The 17,831-nt window shown below is 39.4% G+C and overlaps 1 protein-coding gene across 1 annotated transcript in view; it reads left to right on the top strand.

The window, feature by feature from the left end:
- Positions 1 to 436: 436 nt before the first annotated feature.
- LOC145407556 (uncharacterized) overlaps positions 437 to 17,831 on the top strand; it is a 31,254-nt gene continuing 13,859 nt past the window's right edge. Inside the window, exon 1 of the mRNA XM_080278482.1 lies at positions 437 to 514. Coding sequence (XP_080134608.1) covers positions 487 to 514 — 28 coding nt within the window. The 5' untranslated portion in view covers positions 437 to 486. The remainder of the gene's footprint in view (positions 515 to 17,831) is intronic.

Raw genomic sequence — 17,831 nt, 5'->3', positions numbered from 1 at the left:
ATAGCTGTATTTGTGAGGATAAATCAATAAACAGTTTTATTTACAAGGCGACATTCTAGCGTTTTATTGAGGAAGTTTAGCAACTGAACGAACAGAGACAGCATTTTGTTTCACGTATTTTTTTCGTCAGCATTCACGCCAATTTACCTTATACATGTATAAACTCTGCATGAGGGAAGAAAAAGAAGAGATACTAGTGTATAATGAAAGGCGACATCTTGGTGATTTTCGATAAGAAGTTTAGCGGTAGTGAATTTTGACATGGCCACCCTGAATACAAGTTGTAGCAGGACGTGTGTATGTGTGTGTGTCGCAAGCCGTAACCTCCCTTGACGCCTGTACCAACGTGTTCCCCAATCCGGTATTACCCTCACACGGGCAGGCAGACGGCCACACACCTCATCCCGAAGTGAAGAGGTAAGAGTGTGAAGGTGGAGTGAACAACCCGTGTAATAAGGACGGTGTAGTGGTTATCTTGGACTTGGCATGGCAGTGGTCTCAGGGCTTCACTACGGTAAGTTCATTATGTTGTGGCTAATTTATTCGGGATTTATATATTTTAGGTAGATTTTTACAGTTTGTTGGGCGATTTAGGGTTTTGATTCATGCACATAGTCGTAAAATGGTCTGTGATAGTATTTTTAAATTATTCCAGGCATCCTACTTTTGTGTGAATTTTAATACGCAAATTGGCAACCTAAATTTAACCCTTTCACTACGAATATGTAATTGAATATTTTTTTATATAGCAAGAAATTTATATATATGACTGAGGAGAGTTTTTGGACTTGAGAGGTTAGATATAGTCTTAACCCCTCTGCTGCAAGGAAACTAAAGCTGAATAAAATGATTTGGTGGTACCTAGTAAGAATAATAGGTAAAAAAGTGGCCCTCTTATTCAAGGGGTTAATGGCTAGTGTCTTAAAGTGGCCAGATATGGAGAATTTATCAGTAATGGGATGTTTCAGTGTTATCATGTACCGTACAAGCTACTGACTGAAGTAGTGAAGTGAAGTGATTTAGGTATATTTTAGTTTGATATGTTACCCTCAACTACTGGCTAATTTATTCAAGTTATGATGTAGGTGGATAATATGTAACCCTAATGTAATTATTTTATATTATTATTTATTTGAATGGTGTATATGAAAAAGGAAAAATTAAACTGTATTGATGGAGTTCCTTGCATGACCTTGAGTAGTGCATTCTCACGATATTAATGTTTTCCTCTTTTTATTTTTTGTTAAGTGTACGTGCAGTTTTTATTGCAGCTTATTAAATTTATGCTACTTTTTTACATTGAGTTAAAAATCCTTGACGATCTACAAAATAAATTGTAGTTTTGATTTCAAATACGGAAGTTTTAAAGTTAGGATGTTTAAACTCTGATGAAAGGAGAATGTTGCCACTTCAGAGTTGGAATTTTTTAGGTACCAATTACCAGGGTTGTATGTTTCTGTAGCTGGTTCAGTTTCATTAGTTCTGTTTCATTCTTTATTGGTATTATTATTATTATTATTATTATTAAGCAACGTTGGGTCTGGTTAGTACTTGGATGGGTGACCGCCTGGGAACACCAGATGCTGTTGGCATCCCTACGTCAAGTGGGGTTGGTGGAGGATTAGTGCCCCTCCCTGTAAAACAATTAACTCTAAGCCCTTGGCCACCCCGTCTGGGATACATGGCGTCTGGCAATGAATGAATGAATGAATTATTATTATTACAAGTATTAAGGTATTATTTGATTTTAATAATTTTATTGATTAATGTTGTTTGTCTCTACAGAATTTGTTATTTTTTATTGCTTTGGCCAGTAGTAATAAGACTTTTAGCATGGATTTTTGTTTGAATTTATAGTTGCCTGTTTAATCTGTGGCAGTTTATTGAATGGTAGCTTGAAGTGACTAAAAATACAAGTTTGGATAGTATTTAGGAGACAGCATTGACAGTATAAACAGTTGCCGTGGTAGTGCAATACTGTACTCGTGTGTTGAGTGTAAACAAACAGTTGCCTTGTTGGTGCTGTACCGTACTTGTACATTGCCACAGCCAGTCAGGAAGGGTTGTGGCAGAGACGTTCTTGCTCAAATCCATTTATATTGATGATGTCATTCTTAATCTACTTGTGCTGTCTTCATATAGTTTTATTTAACTTTGGGGATGTTTCATAAAGGATGAGTTAGATGTATGTTATCTCCTTCATTGTCAGGAATTTTGCTGAGGTTAGTGAAGATTTTATCTGTCCCCACCAGTCTAACAGTTCTCTTTAACTGAATAAAATTTTATGGATGTAAGAATAACAAAGAAAACACTCAAGGGTTAAAGTGCATTTTTTGAAGTAATAAATGAATTTTCTCATACCATACCAAGTTGTATGGGTTCATAAGAGTAATGCAGGGAGGGTTCATAGGACTTGGTACAATATTACGTTTTGTAGCCATATGATGTGTTACTTGTTATCTGATACTAGTATTAGGGACATTCATTTTATATTCTACACTTGCAGGTCTTCATTTATGTCATTAACTAATATTTGTGTATGTTTCAGGCTGTATTTAACCTATTGAAGCCACCCCTTAAGGGATTATGGTGTCTGGCGATAGATAGATAGATAGATAGAATCCATTAATGTATTTTCCTTGAGCATTTTAGTGCCTCATAGACAATTCTACTCACATTAGGGTAGACTATTTGAACTCCTGAGGTTAGGTATGGCCTTTGTTAATCTATCCAGTACAAGTGATATTTACTAAGTTGAATGAAGCCATCTGAAAGTAGCGGAAGTTAAGTGAAGGTTATGCCACTGGGGTCAGAGTTTACCATGAACAGAATAGAAAACTTTCATTACTATATTCAAACTGTTGCCAGATTGTTAAGAAACATTTGGATTATTTTGCTCACCTTGAGATTTTTTTATTTTTTTTTTCTCCCCAAGGGTTAGATATAGCCTTCACTAATTCCCGAACTACAGAAGGTCTCTCGTAACTTGGGTAAAACATCAAAATATATTCAGATTTAAGAAGTTTGGTCATTTTTATTTATTTTTATTTTATGTGGTGAAGATTCTCCATATTTCCACTGGTAGTCTTGGAGGAGGACAGGATAAATACCTGACAGTTAGCAAACTAGAAGACAGTGGTAGCTAGTTGACAGTCAGTATGGTGTTGGTTTTAAAGTCATAGGGGCTTAGGAGGAGGGTAGGACAGATACATGGCACAGATGTTGAAATAAGATAATAATAGTAAACACTGGTAGGGGTTTGGTTATGATAGGAAGGTAGGACAGGTACAAGGCATAAACGCAGAAACAAGATAGTAAATAATATAGTTTATGTTTGGTTATTTGATTGGTTTGACCCCACTTTAATTGTTCCTTTCCATTCTCTCCCATGCTTCTCTTCTTCAGTCCTCTTACTGTCTTCCCACCCACTCTCTGCCTTCCTTTCTATAGGCCTAACTTGTACACACCCACCTTTCTACCCTCTCCTTCCCCCCAGCTCCCTGACATTCCTCCTCCTCCCTTACAGACCTTTTCCTTCCCTTGCCACTAATTCTCCCCCACTCCTCTCCCATTCCCCCTTTTGCCTTCCCTAGTATAACTGCCATGCACACAGACTTTCACTTTCCTTCCTCATCTTATTGTTCTTCTCACCTCTTCCGTAACTTTTCTTTCTCTCTTCCCTATGCACCTACTGTCCTTCACTTGTATAATTTATTGCTCACTCTTTTTCACACCTCTGCTTTCTTGTTCTCTCATTCCTCTACTCTCTTACTCTCCCACACTCCTTCCTCTCCTCTCTCCCCCTCCCACCCTTGCCATCCTTGTGGGCACCCATTTTCTGCTCAATCCTTTCTCTCTCCCCAGCACTATCCCACCCTCTCTGCCATCTGAATTGTAACTGTCTTACACCATTTACAGTACCTGGTACACCCCTGCCTTCCTCACTCTCCCACCTCCTTCTTTGCCGTATCCCTCCCCCGCATCTCACTTCTTTACCCTGTCCCTCTCCCTTCTCTCCTCCTTCCCTTTCCCTCTCCAGTCCTTCCCCCCCCACCCCTACCCTTTCCCTCCCCCCCCATAATGGCTCTCCCATCCTGTGTCCTCTTATTGCTTACCCTCTCCTCCCTCAATACCATTCCCTTCCCCCTCCGTTTTCCTTTAATGGGCCCCACTTTCTCTGCTCCTCCCTGCCATCTGTCATTCTTTGCTACCTTTCTCCCATCTTCCTCCCTTCCTGTACTCTCAAACTTGAAGGTAAAGTCAGAGGAAGTTAGAAGGAGGATAAGACAGATACAAGACACAGACAATGAAGCAGAAGGTGGTTGAAATAAATAGTGGTATGGTGTAGATTTGGTTACTACTCTGCCTGACCCCTCTTTCTCCCTCCCTCCACTCTCTCAAGTCTTCTTTCTTTCCCTCCCCCTCCCTCTTCCCTCCTCTCTGATGCTCTGCCTCTTCTTTTTCCTCCACCCTTTCCCCCTTCCTCACTTTCTTCCTTTCTTCTTTCTCCTCCTCCTCCCCTTTTCTTACCACCCATTTCATCCTTCCCTCTTTTCCCATGCTCTTCATCCCATCACCACCTTCCCTCCCTGCATTCCCTCATCCTTTCCTCCTCCTAATTCCCTCATCTCCGTTTCCCTAAGGAGAGAGGAGGACATCCTGTCCTCCTCTCTCCTTCCCCCCACATTCCCCTTCTACTTATCCCCACCTCATCACCCCCTCTACTTCCTCCTCCACCCCATCATTTCCCCTTACTGAGCCCCTCACTGAACCCCTGACTGGCCCCACCTGAGAGAGAGGCGGTGTAGTGTGACTGGACTTGTCTCAACCTGGTGATAGTGGAGGGGGTGTGGGGTGGGGGGTGGAGATATGCTTACACGTTAGAGTGGGAAGGGGGATAGTAGGGGAGTGAGAACCATTTACACCATACACTAGCAGCTAGTTCTTTGACGCTGTATTCCTCACCACAATCCGTTGTTTGTTCAAGATATTGCTAAGTCTGTTATTAGTAAAGAGAAGGAAGGAGTCAGGAAGTGTTTAAATCATAAACTTATACTTTGACATTGTTTCCCACCACTGGCCTGTTTTTCTTTAATTTCCTGTCTTTTTCCCACTAGATCTATGATTAATGATAAAGAAATGGAAGGGAGGAATACTTACATGGTGGTGCACCAGGGGTAGGGGGTGAGGTGGGGGGATATGATTACACAGCGGAACGGGGGTGGTGGTGGTGGTGGTGGTGGTAGAGGATGAGGAAGCGTTAGGGGGAGGATGTTTATGGTCTGGGGATAGGGGATGGAGTTGAGTAGGAGTGGAGTTATACATGGTGGAGCAGGGATGGGGTGGTATGGGGGTCAGGAAGTGTAGTGGGAGAGAGGAATGCTTACTCGTGCACTTGTGGTAGTGTCATGCTTAAATTGGATAGTTTGGGTTGAGAATAAGCGTGGGAAGGGGTGAGACTGAATTGTAGATATGGGTGGGATGACATTGATATATGTACATGTTGGAGCAGAGGGATGATAGAGGGTAAGGAGGTGTTAAGTGGAGGGGTTAATGCTTACAGGATGGAGAAGAGGGTGGAAGGGGGTGAGGAAGTGTTGGGTGGAAGGAGGAATGCTTACAGGGTAGAGCAAGGAGGAGTAATTGGGCTTGGGTGGTGGATGTAGGTATCAGGATAGGGAAGGCAGAAAAGGGGATGTGGATGGAGGAGGTGTGCTTATTTGGTGGAGGGCTAGGGGATGGGAGAAGATATACTTACAGTGTGGAGTTGGACTTGGCACTGTTAGGCTTAGGTAAGGCAGGGTTAAGGATAGGCAAGGGGAGGAGGGGGGAGCTGGATAGAAACACAAACATGCATGATAGCTGCTTCCCGCAAAGCCTCAAAACACTGAGGGAACCTCCACCAATATGCACATATACTGACCAATCAGCAGTACCTGTATTTTAGCTTAGCTTTAGTCACATATAACACAGCACCATATGTTATGTTCACACACACCCACAGCTCACCAGGGACAGGGATATATAAATAATGTGCCATAGAAACAAACTGGTTACCATAAGTGTAAAAAAAAAGGTACCTGTTATATACACCATACGCCTATGCTTTAACAATATGTTCCTTTTTAACCCATTGACCCGAACCTCTCATTTCTTCGTCAGCTAAACCCGTGATTTAAAAAAGGGGGGGGGGGGAGTGGGAGAGATGGGAAAACATGGAAAGGTAGAGCTTGGGTCAACTGAGGCTGGGTGGAAGTAGAGGAAGGGAAAGGTTTTACTGATCTTTTTAATGCCAATGGACATTTCAGTAGAATGAGGAACAATTCCAGGCCACATTTAGTTCTGTTGTTGTATAATTTTGCATTCCTGTCATTATATGATGCTTCATTGCACCTCTTCCTTAGAAGTGTACTTAGCATATTGCACAGTACATATTGCATGGAGGTTAAAGTTATAGAATTCCAATGGGGATATAGATTACATAGACATCACGGTAAGTTCTTGTAAGGAGTTGTCATATTTAAGGTCTGTGTTGCTGTTAAATTCACAGTAAATTGTAGTAGAATTGTGTATTAAGATTTCAGTGGGACTGTACCAAAAAAATCTAATTTGCCAATTTTCTGCAGTTCATAGTGTAGTTGTATGGAAAAAGTTATGATATTTGGCAACACATCCTAACATTGTCCCTCAGTTGACTCCGTATCCCCCCGGAAGGAGGATGGTGGTCTGCAGGAGGAAGGTAACTTCAACCTGTAGTCCAGTAGGTTCACATTCAGATGAGCATGAGGAAGAGGTGCCATGCAAGCCTCTTAATATGCAAGAATAGGACCCATAATGCTGAGAATACCATTGCTTATAATATTCTTTCAGCACAGTTCATGCTGTAATATATTGAGTGGTTCAGGTCAATAACACCACATCATTCTTTTAAGTATTATAATGTTCTTTTTCAGCGTGTGTTCCATCTTTGTATTTTATGGTACAGCATGACCTAGTATGATGTATGCATTATTACAGTACATTCTTCTAATGCTCTTTTTTTTTTTTCAGCATTTAATTTGTCATTATACTTTTATAGTAATATGTCACAGAGTATGGTTGATATTGTTAGGATGTTGTTCAGATGGACTTCGTTAGTCAGCCATATTTCTGTCTTAATGATTTATGATACTTTCTCGTCTAGTGTAAACTGGAGTACAGGACAGTATTAAGGATTTCTTTTAATTGTTTTCAAACCACCTTCCTCCCCTTCTATTGCATGAAGTATGTGTTTGGTGTAGTGTTCTGTAAATATGGTATTTTCAGTTCAGCACTTCCAATCCAGTCAGCCTACTTATCATGCCAATACAGTTACAGTGTATGTGTAGTCATCACGTACAGTAGTTATGTTATATTGAAGCGACTGATGAACGTTAATTAATTTTTTCTTGCAGAATTGCTCATGATTCAGTGTAAAGTCTCTGAAGAAGTTAATAATTTTTTAGATAAAACTTGTCCTGTACAGTGAAAACCAGTGTCATGGAAATGAAGGAGTTAAGGAGGTAAATGAGGAGTATGGGTTTGTGGTAGCACATGGGTAACTATTAACCCTCTTGGGAACGGTGACGCAAATTGCACCATATCAGAGTTGAGCTGAAGGGTAACCAATTCTGTGGCAAATAAAATTCAAGGGAAAGTTTTCCTTTGTGCGTGGTCAGAGGTCATGCTATTCTCTCTGATCATGTCACAGAAACTTACAGGAAACTCATGATTCCCGAGAGGGTTAAGCTTTCCTCTCATAGACAGCTTCTGTATTCTTGCTGGTTGAGGAGGTTCTTGAACACCTCTTTATGAATGTACTGGTATTTATGGATTTGGTACAGTATATCAATAATGTCTTGTGTGCTATTTATGCTGTTAATGTAAGAATAAGTGAACAGCATACTAGAGATTGATAAACTGTAATATATAAAATGAATTGCTAAAGAAAAGGTGCTGAGAACTGTAATATATAAAATGAATTGCTAAAGAAAAGGTGCTGAGAAGCCTCCTTAACTGATGAGAAATGAGCATTGATGTATTGCATGGATTACCCAGGGTGAACTAAAAAAAAATTACATTTAAAGAAAACCTAACTTATTATGGTACTGTTAATGAAAATGTATATTGCTTGGTTTAATATCATGCACACACCCAGTAATATCCTAATTATAATCCCTTATCCCCACCTCCCCTTTTCCATTTCTTCCCTTTTCCTCTCTCTCAACCATTTCTTTTAGAGTTCTTGCAATGCTTATTTTAACACTTCTGTACTGTATTGTATTTCTGTGGCTGTTCTGTTACTCCTTAATATATGATAACTTTTGGGGGTATTACTTGATTTTTTAAATTTAAAGAGTAGATGATGGAAATAATTGAAATCTAACATTGAAGAATGTAATAAATAATGCGTTGGTCATAGTTAACCTGTTCGGTTCAGTAACTTATTTTTAAAGATTTTATTATGCCATTTACCTATAATTTTTATGATTAGGAGTGATAGGCCAGTAGCTTTCATTAACTTCTTCACTACTTGAATGTTTAATAATGAGTATGGTACAGTAATAATTATTCTTGATGTGCCTTTGCTACCAAGCGCTTAGTTATCGCATTTCTGTGCCAAACTGCCGTACAGTAGAGTATAGGAATGTCTGTGTTTCCAGTATGTATGAGAATTATTACTGATGCTTTGCTAGTAGTGGCAAGAAATTATGTCCCTTGGAAAGTTTGGTATAGTATTGCCCCACAAGTTCATTATTACCAACATTTTACGGTAGTGTGTTTATTTTTGATGCTGTCACAGCTGCATTTCAGAAGTAGGATTCTCAAATATATTTACAGTTCATTTCCTATTGTAACTTAGATCTGATTTTTGGTTGAAGAACTGGAGACATAAGATCTGCAGTCTCATTTCCTAGTTTGTCCTTCAGAGAATAAATTTAGTTACCCTTGATTATTCTTTTCTTGGAACTAAGGGTTGTTTCTATGGTAGGAATCAGAAACATGGGAAGACTCAGCACACACACACACACACACACACACAGACTCTCTCTCTCTCTCTCTCTCTCTCCTCCCCTTCTTGTTCATCCTGCCAAAATTAATTGTATTGTGATGACTGACGAAATTGTTTTTGAATAACTCTTACCTCTATTCATATTGGTTAAGGAAGCTCTTCAGCACCTCTTCTTTTGCTATGATTCTTTGGATATGTCTGGTTGATATCCATTTGTACAATATTTATGAGGAATTTGGTGATATTTGAATTTATGCAACATGGAAAAGGATAATGAGGTGTAAGAGTCGGAATAAATCAGTTAGGAAGTGGTGTTGGGGAGCCTCCTTATCTGATGACAATACAATCATCATTCCCTGTTTCCTGGTCTTTCTTTTCCATGAAGTGCATGTTGATCAGGTAAGCATTTCCATCTTTTTCATGTGTCCTCTTTGGTTGGTGTGCCTGATGAAGTAGTGTGTATTAAACTTTATGCATTAGTTTGGGTTTAGGGTTTTATTTCCTTTACTATAATGATGTAGATATTTAGTTAAAGTAGATACAGTGTCATATTACTACCACTTGATTTTATTCTCAAGGGTTAGTCGTCTCTTAACCATTTCAGTAGCATTGCACTAAGTATATTTTATTTATTCTTGCTGTTACCAGACCATTATATTCATCTTAGGAGGGATTTCTGATATTAGAAGATATAATTACACTACAGACTGCTAAAACCAATTTGAGTAGTACCAGTATGTTTCTGTGTCAGTTGGATCACCTGTGGATGAATGATAAGAAAGATAAGCATGACAGTTAGTGGATATCTCTTCCCACACACATGGTCTTAATCTCACCATTTATAGTACAGTAACTCCTTGTTGTATTGGGCTTTGCTCTTGTGAGAGAGCTTATACCCTGCTGAGTTCCTTCTGTTTTCAGGATCAGATACAGCCGAAAACAGGAGAGAGAGAGAATGATGCTAAAGTGTTTTGTTTTACAAGATATTTGGTCTGTTAAGTACATGTTTCCCATTTAATGTCTGTCTTACCTGTTTTGATTTTTCAGTATGCTTTAAAGTGGACTGAGTGATATACCATTCTGAAATAATTTCTCAAGCTGAGTAAAATGTCTGGTGGTAGCAAGAGTAAAAGCAGAAAGGACATCATTAGACTAGAGTTGTTAATTTGCTGTGCTGTACTGTTGTTTAGAGGTAGAAGAATGCAGTATATGATTCTTATTATCCTATGGTAGGAGCAGCTGGCATGGTTAGTTACGATGGACCTTCCTCGTCATCATCATCATCCTGACCCCGATGCCATTTATATATCGGGTGGGTAAGGTCCAGAAATGGGAAAAGGGAAGGCACAAAATTAGGACTGTCATCAGAGTGCCTTGTAAAAATGGACCCTTACTGGACTCCATCTACTCATCATTCAAGCCAACGAACTTGGTAATTTATTAAAATGTAAATTAGGTTTAGTCTTATGACCCTCTGATAGCTGTTGTCGTTGTGGTCACAGGCTCATGTGACTCTTACCCTGATGGTCTGTAGGTTGAAGTTGCCCTTCCCTGCTGTCCACCATCCTTCTTTTGGGGGATAAGGAACATTTAAACAGTATAACTAAAGAGCTTCATCACTTGGTTATATTTTGCCTCTGCATGAAGGCACCCCATAAGTGCGGGTTTTGAAACATGCAGCCAATCCTCAATTAAAGTATGTGGTGTGTGCAGCCAAAATACTACTTTAAGTGAAACATCTTTGAGTGAGACATGCTTTTGGTTTATGAATGAGAAGTTAAAAAAATCCAGTTCTAATTTCTTACTTCAAAGCAACCTAATAATGAATCACAGGCAGTTTTAGTGAAGAATGTGTTAATTCTGTCCAACAACTTTAAGTGAAAAATAGGTGGTTATGCATTAACGACTTTAGTGAAACAGCTTTAATTGAGGACTAATTGTATGTGTAAAAAAAAGCAAACAATATCTTGTCATTGTTATTATCTTTCCAACCCTAATTTCCAGCAAAGAGATGTTGTAAGGTTATGGAATAAATTGTAGATTAATTTGAATGCTGTACACCAGGTCCTTGTTATATCATTGAGGTGTTCTCAGGTATCGCAGCCCCACATCATTCCATCCTCTGCTATTTTGCTGCTCTCCCTCCAACTCACTCCCCCCCCTCCCCCTCTCATATCTCTCCACTCTGTCCCTCTATCTCTTCCTTGGTCTTCCTCTCCACCATGCTCACATGGAGTTAGCAAGTACAGCAAATATTTTTCAGCAACATAGAATTTTGAGGCTTCCCAATGCATAGTTTTTTTTCTGTTGTTGCCCTGCTTTGTTTTAATTATTATATGCTAGACAGTTCAGTACAGTGTGTTTTTCTCAGCTCTTTATCGACACTAGTTTGGTTCTCTAGTTTCATATTAGTAAGTAGGTTGCAGCACAGTATACAGTAGCAGTATGTAGACATTTAGCTGCAGCATGACCCCTTCATACCTAAGAAAGTAGTCACAGTACTTCAATATTAAAGCAAGGCACCTCAGTTTCATGTTTTTCAGTAGTCTTGAGTGGTAAGTGAGTATACCAGAGAATTCCACAATATTTCTTTTGCACTCTAACTTAGCCTAAAAATGACATCTCTATCTTCAATACAGTACTTAGTTGAAACAAGAGCTGAGCACTAGTATATAATGCAAGTCATGATGCAGTGGGGTGTATAAAAGCCTGCGTTGCCTAGAGGCAAAGTGGCGATCCTCTCATTGGTTCAGTGGTAACATGCGCGTGTATGAAGCGTGGGGGCCTGAGATCAAATCTTGGGCAGGACAGTGATTAATTTGTTGAAAAATCATTTCGGTTATTACAATGAAGTGCTTTGGATAGAATATACAGTTATAGTATTGCCATATGCTGCCATTAAGCCATGTGAAGCAAGCTGCAAAAGGACGAATATTTGGGCCGAGTTAGGGTTAAAGGAGTATAGGGTAGTATTTGTGTAAACAGTCCTGCAGCTCAGTGTGGAATGTATTGCATCGTTCCATTCATTCCTCTGCCTGACAAGAAGGATGGAAAACTGATGGTAGACATTGTTAAGTTTGCCTTTGATTTATTAAAATAATGAAAGAAAAACTGTGGAATCTAAGTACTGTACAGGTATTTTGTTGACGCAGTTTTAACCCCTTGTGTATGATAATGTACTTTTCCATTGTATTCTTGCTATATACAGATGATTTATTTCAGTTTGGGAAGTATCTCTTGTACTGAGGGGTTTAATGAAGGATATATTTAACCCTTCCAGCTTGTAAATCTATCCATAACTGGATGAAATCATGTGTTACTGTCAAGGATGAAATGGAAGAATATATCATTGGATTGAAGGGGATAAGTTATGCATTCCCTTCATGGGTGGCTACAAGCATTGACACTGTATTGAAGGATGTCGTACTTTGTGACTGAATGCCCTTCCTTCCCTGCCCTAGCCCATTGGTGGGATCAGATGTGCTCTAACCAGCTATACCCTTTTTACCATAACATGGCATAGATTTTTGTCCCTTTGTAGCTTATTGCACCTTGCTAGGTGGCAGAATAGGACAGTGCTACAGCTCTTTATCCTTTCCATTGCACTTCATTGTGACTGGCATCGTGATCTAGTGTTGGTCTGTTGCTTCATCTTGCCATTCAAGATGGAGAAATGGCAGTTTGGGGCCAAGTTAGAGTGAAAAGAGTACAGTATTTTATATCCAATCCATCCATCATCCAGTCCTATGTTGCCCCATGAGCAATGTAGGAGCCTGGTGCTAGGCAAGTTGGTCCTGACATTAAGATGAGAGTGAAGTATGTACCTATTTTTGCCCTCTAACTAAGCTTAAAACCCATCTCTGCATCTTTAGTATTTAGTTGTTGCAATAGAGTAGTACTAGAATATGGTACCAGCCACAAAAAGGTGGTGTGGAAAGATGTAGAGCAATAGTATTGTCTAGTCTATCATTGAGATGTGTGGAATATGCTTCAGGAGGATGTAAATGTGTCAGGCTAAAATAAAATGACTGCAGATTGGGGCAGATGGTTGTAGATAGATGAATAGCTAAGAGGTGGTGCTGTCTTTTGTTGTTATCTTCATCCCAGCCAGGTTGATGAGTCATGTGGGTTGGGTGTACATTATTTGATAGCTGGGTATTTTTATTCTGGCAAGTGTTATGGAGATATTGTCACAATTTCTTTACAGAGATTTCATAATGGGACCTAAATTGATATGATGGTAAGCCCTGCAAACACAGTATCAGTATATTTTCTGAAGGCTGTGTCTTAATGCAGGGCAGAGTCCAAATTACTTGTCCCCAGTTTTGTTCAGGGACATGAATGTCTGCCTAAAATGCAAGGCTTTATTGTGGTAAGCATCACATGACATACAGGAGGGTCTGTAAATAGCACTGCACTAGAATCCTGCCTGGTGGTGTCACATGTCGTGGGGATGGCTCAGTCTGCTGGTGTAGGTGTGGCAGTGAGAGTAAGAAATGAATAAGTAAAGCAAAGTAGACACTGGTAACATTGACTGACCCATCTGTGCCGCAAATGGTAAATCACCGGACAGAGTGAAGGGGAAGTGTTTTATTTGGATCACCCATTTTGTGATGGCACGTGATGTAGTGCTGCCTACTTCATCCTTAGTCTTTATCATTCTTTTTCTGTGCCTGCCCTCCTCTCGTCTTATTTCTCCCATCTTTCCTGTCACTTCTTATTGCTTTTCTTTCCTTTACAGATGGCTTTACATTGAGTGACAAGCCAAATGGTTTCCTGTAAGCCAAGAAATCATTTACAACGCTGGGTGGTAACCATATAACCAAACCATACGTGCTCCCTACGTGTCAACAAGTGGGTTGGTGGAGGGTTAGTGCCCCTCTCCATAAAACAAGTAACTCAAAGTCAAACGGCCACCCTTTATGGGATTATGGCATCTGGCAATAGATAGACAGATAGATGTTCTTAATGCAGAGCAGGATTTTTTGTCCCCAGTTTTGTTCAGGGACTTAATGATTATAATCCATTGTTTTATGTTCAGCTTCATGTGCTTTGTGAAGGTTGAATGTCGTAATGCAGGTCAGTTTCTAGAGTTTTTGTCCCCAGCTTTGTTCAGGGATAGTAATGATGACCTAAATTGATACACTCCATGGTCTAATATCCTGGTATGCCTCACAGTGGGCACCAAAGTCACAAATGCATGGCATTTATGAAGTTTGACTAAATCCAGGTCAGTGTCTGGATTTTTATTTCAGTTTTGTTCATTGAGTGGCTTTATGACTCATGAATGTATGATAAAAAAGCGTAACATATTCTGAAGCCCCACAATGTGCACAGCATAAAATTGTGAGGGTTGGACGTCATAATTCAGGTCAGAGTCTATGGCATCCTTTGAAACCTAAGTTTATGTAATGCAAGGTATAATATTCATCAAAGCCTCCTAATTCAGCAGTGAAGGCTGAAGATGATAATTGAGGTCCATTTATGTGTTTTCTTTGATACCATTCATTTTCAAGGGCTCAGTGACGGAGATCAAAATTTATATAATGTGAGGCATAATATTCCTCCAAGACAAGCAGTGTGCATGGTATATGAATTGTGAAGGCTGGATATTTCAGTGCAGGTCTGTGTCTCTGAAGTATTTGGTACTATATAATGTTCAAGGACTCAGTAATTAAGACATATGGGTATTGCATAAGGTACGGTAAATCTCCATAATTGGCACCAGACTTATAGTGTGCCATATATTTTTGAAAACTGACTTTTATTTATTTATATATTGTGTGTGTTTCATTGGTATATTAATGAGAGGTTTGTACGATGCAGGGTTTATACTCTGGTAAGCCTTTATATTCACTTGGCTTATAGCTTGTGAAGGCTGAATATTGTAATGCAGGTATTTATCTGCATTTTATTTCATTTTTTTATTCCAGTTGTGTTCAGAGACTTAATGATGATATTTCAGATTATATGATGCATGGTTGGTATTCAAGTAAACCAATACAGCCACCAGAGATCCCCCCTCACCCCCCCCTTTTTTTTTGGGGGGGGGGGCATGCATGCCAAAATGTGTAATGATTTTGCTATCCAGACATGTACATGGGGCACACCTTATACGGTAACATTAAAAAAAAAAAAAGACAGGACTCTTGCAAAGCAGAACGTGTCTTAGCAGCTTGACAGTTCGTTGAATGTAACTGTGTCATTATTTATTGAGAGCATTAGTGGAGAGATGATAGTACAGTATACTTTAGGGAGAGTGAGTCATAAGAGGGATCACAGAGAAGCATAGGCTGGCACTGGTCTTAATATCTTCACCCATAAATCTAACCTACATAACCTTGTAGGGGGATAGAATAAAATTGGTGGAGTGGCTTAATTTGATGGGAGTGTCCTCATGACCTTTGGTGGCTTAGTGGTTGGAATGCTCCAGTCAGAGTGGCGGCCTTGACTCGTGCATTGGTTCAGTCTCCAAAACGTGACTGGAGGCTTTCTATCATGTAATGCCATCAAGGGAAGTTGGCTGGATGTACTGGATGACAGTAGCCTAGCCTCAGGCCCCTCCACCTCAAAGGGGGTGTTTTGGGATTTGCTGCTGGTGTTACTGTTTTCTCCATGGGAGAGCCTGCTGTTTACTGTATGGCTAGGGACAAAAGTTTGCATACTGTTCCACTGCGTCTGCTTCTCACTTGGGGCCTGTCATCACTTTCCTCCCTGATGCATCATACCAGAAGTGGGTCATCTATGGGAGAGATACCTACCAGGCCTCTCTCTGCAGAGGAATAGCAGGGGAAAGTGTGAAATAGAGGAGGTGGAATATCAGATGAACTTTTGTCCCCAATTGTGCACCCGAACCCCTGTTCGAGTATAAATGTCTGACAGGAACCAGATTATAGTGCAGTACTTAAATCATCACTGGTTCTTGAAGGGTTAAGTCATGTACAGCAAGGCCCCATTGATATCCAGCCCAAAAGGAAACCGTCCCATTCATACAAGTGATAACATATGGGCTGGTATTCCAAGTGGCATAAGAGGCTTCATAGCACTTTTTCCTTAGTGATAAAATGTATTTTGCATATTACACCTTAAGATTCTCTTGCATGTTACTTTTATTGTTTTTATACTGTATTGATATTGTTAATGAGGGATGCTGTCATATGGTGACACTGAGATGACTTAGTGGTGGAGCTGCCTGGGTATACAAACGTCCCTTAGACCCTTTCCAATCTCCTAAAAGGATGATTGGGCAAACAGGGCCTATTCAGCCTGCAGCCCACTATGTTCACATTCAGATAAGTCAGGGGTTGCAGTAACTACTACTGGTATTACTGTATTGACAGGATGCATCAATATCCTACAAGATATATTAAGGTGTATAATGTGAAGAATAAATCACTAAGGAAAAGTCTTAGGAAATCTCGAAAGGCACTTATAATACAGCCTCGATTATGAAGTATCTCTGGTTCCCTTCAAGTGTGGCATAAAGAAGTGGATCCTAGAGAATTATGGAATGATCCATGAAAAAAAATAATTCCTTTAGTTCCTTTCTGGTGTGACATAGAGGAATGGATACTAAAGGATGATGGAACATAATAGTGAAGTTTATAGTGTGCTTAATACTCCCCAGTTCCCCCCATTATAAGAGTTTTGGTTGTTGGATGATGGTGATGATACCTGGTCAGAGAGAATGTCTGCTCCTGTGCTTCCTGTTTTAGCAAAAGAGATCGTTTTTTTTCCTCTGTTGGCCCTGATGGTCTCTCCCAGCATCAACCTCTCCCTATATGTTATGCAGTGCTGGCGGTTGGTAGATGTGGCACCTTCATTGAGACTTTTTGTTGAAAAATATGTTTAAACTGAGTTTTTTGTAGTCGTTAAATTGGCTGTTCAAAGAGATAGCTTCCATGGATCTTCTAAAAAAAAAAACAGGTAAAAGTGACAGCTGTTTGAGACCCATAAAAGTAGCAGTTTAAAGCGATGCTCCCATGAGATTTATGGAAGTAACTGATTGAAGTGAAAGCTGCCTTAAAACTCGTAAAGTGACAGTTGTCTGAGACTTATTAAAGCTGTTTAAGGTGCTAGCTCCCTTAGCACGCATAAAAGTAAACAGTAAAAGTGACAGCTGCTTTGATACTAATGAGATAACAGATAAAAAGTGTCACCTGCTTTGAGAATGGCAAAGATAACTGGTGAAAGATGTGTAAAAGTAACTGGTCAGAAATGCAGTTGCGCTGAGACTGGGAAAAGTGATTGGTTAGAAGTACAGTACTCTTCCTTGAGACTAGTGAGATTAACAGATAAAAATAACACTGATACTAATATAGGCATACCTCTTGAATTAAATGAGGGAAAGTTATGTGAAAAGTTTGGGAAAAATAACTTATTCCTAACAAAATAAAAGCACTCTTACTAATTGCACATTGCTTTACAGTCTGATAGTATTTCATTTATCTGTCTTTCTAACATGTATTAATATTCTGATGGTTTCCTTTATCTTCCTTTCTAACTCATACTGAAGGTAACATTAATGTGCTACAAAAAGATGAGTAGTTTTCTGTTAGACAGTTACAGATCTGTTTTTACTAAGATGCTGGTGAATATGCTTAAAGGTGCCAGTTATATGTGTTCCTGTTGGCATAAGAGACTTGTTACCATTTCATCCTTGGTGACTCATATTGCATACTACACATTATTATTATTATTATTATTATTTTATTATTATTATTATTAGTATTAGTATTTTCTTATATATTATTATTATTATTATTATTTTTGGTGAGGGTGGGTCATTTTTAATATTGGT

This window comes from Coenobita brevimanus, chromosome 73, assembly GCF_032717465.1.
Source record: "Coenobita brevimanus isolate Jiangsu-jjx chromosome 73, ASM3271746v2, whole genome shotgun sequence".
NCBI classification, from domain to species: Eukaryota; Metazoa; Arthropoda; class Malacostraca; order Decapoda; family Coenobitidae; genus Coenobita; species Coenobita brevimanus.
This window is presented reverse-complemented; position numbering and strand designations above follow the sequence as displayed.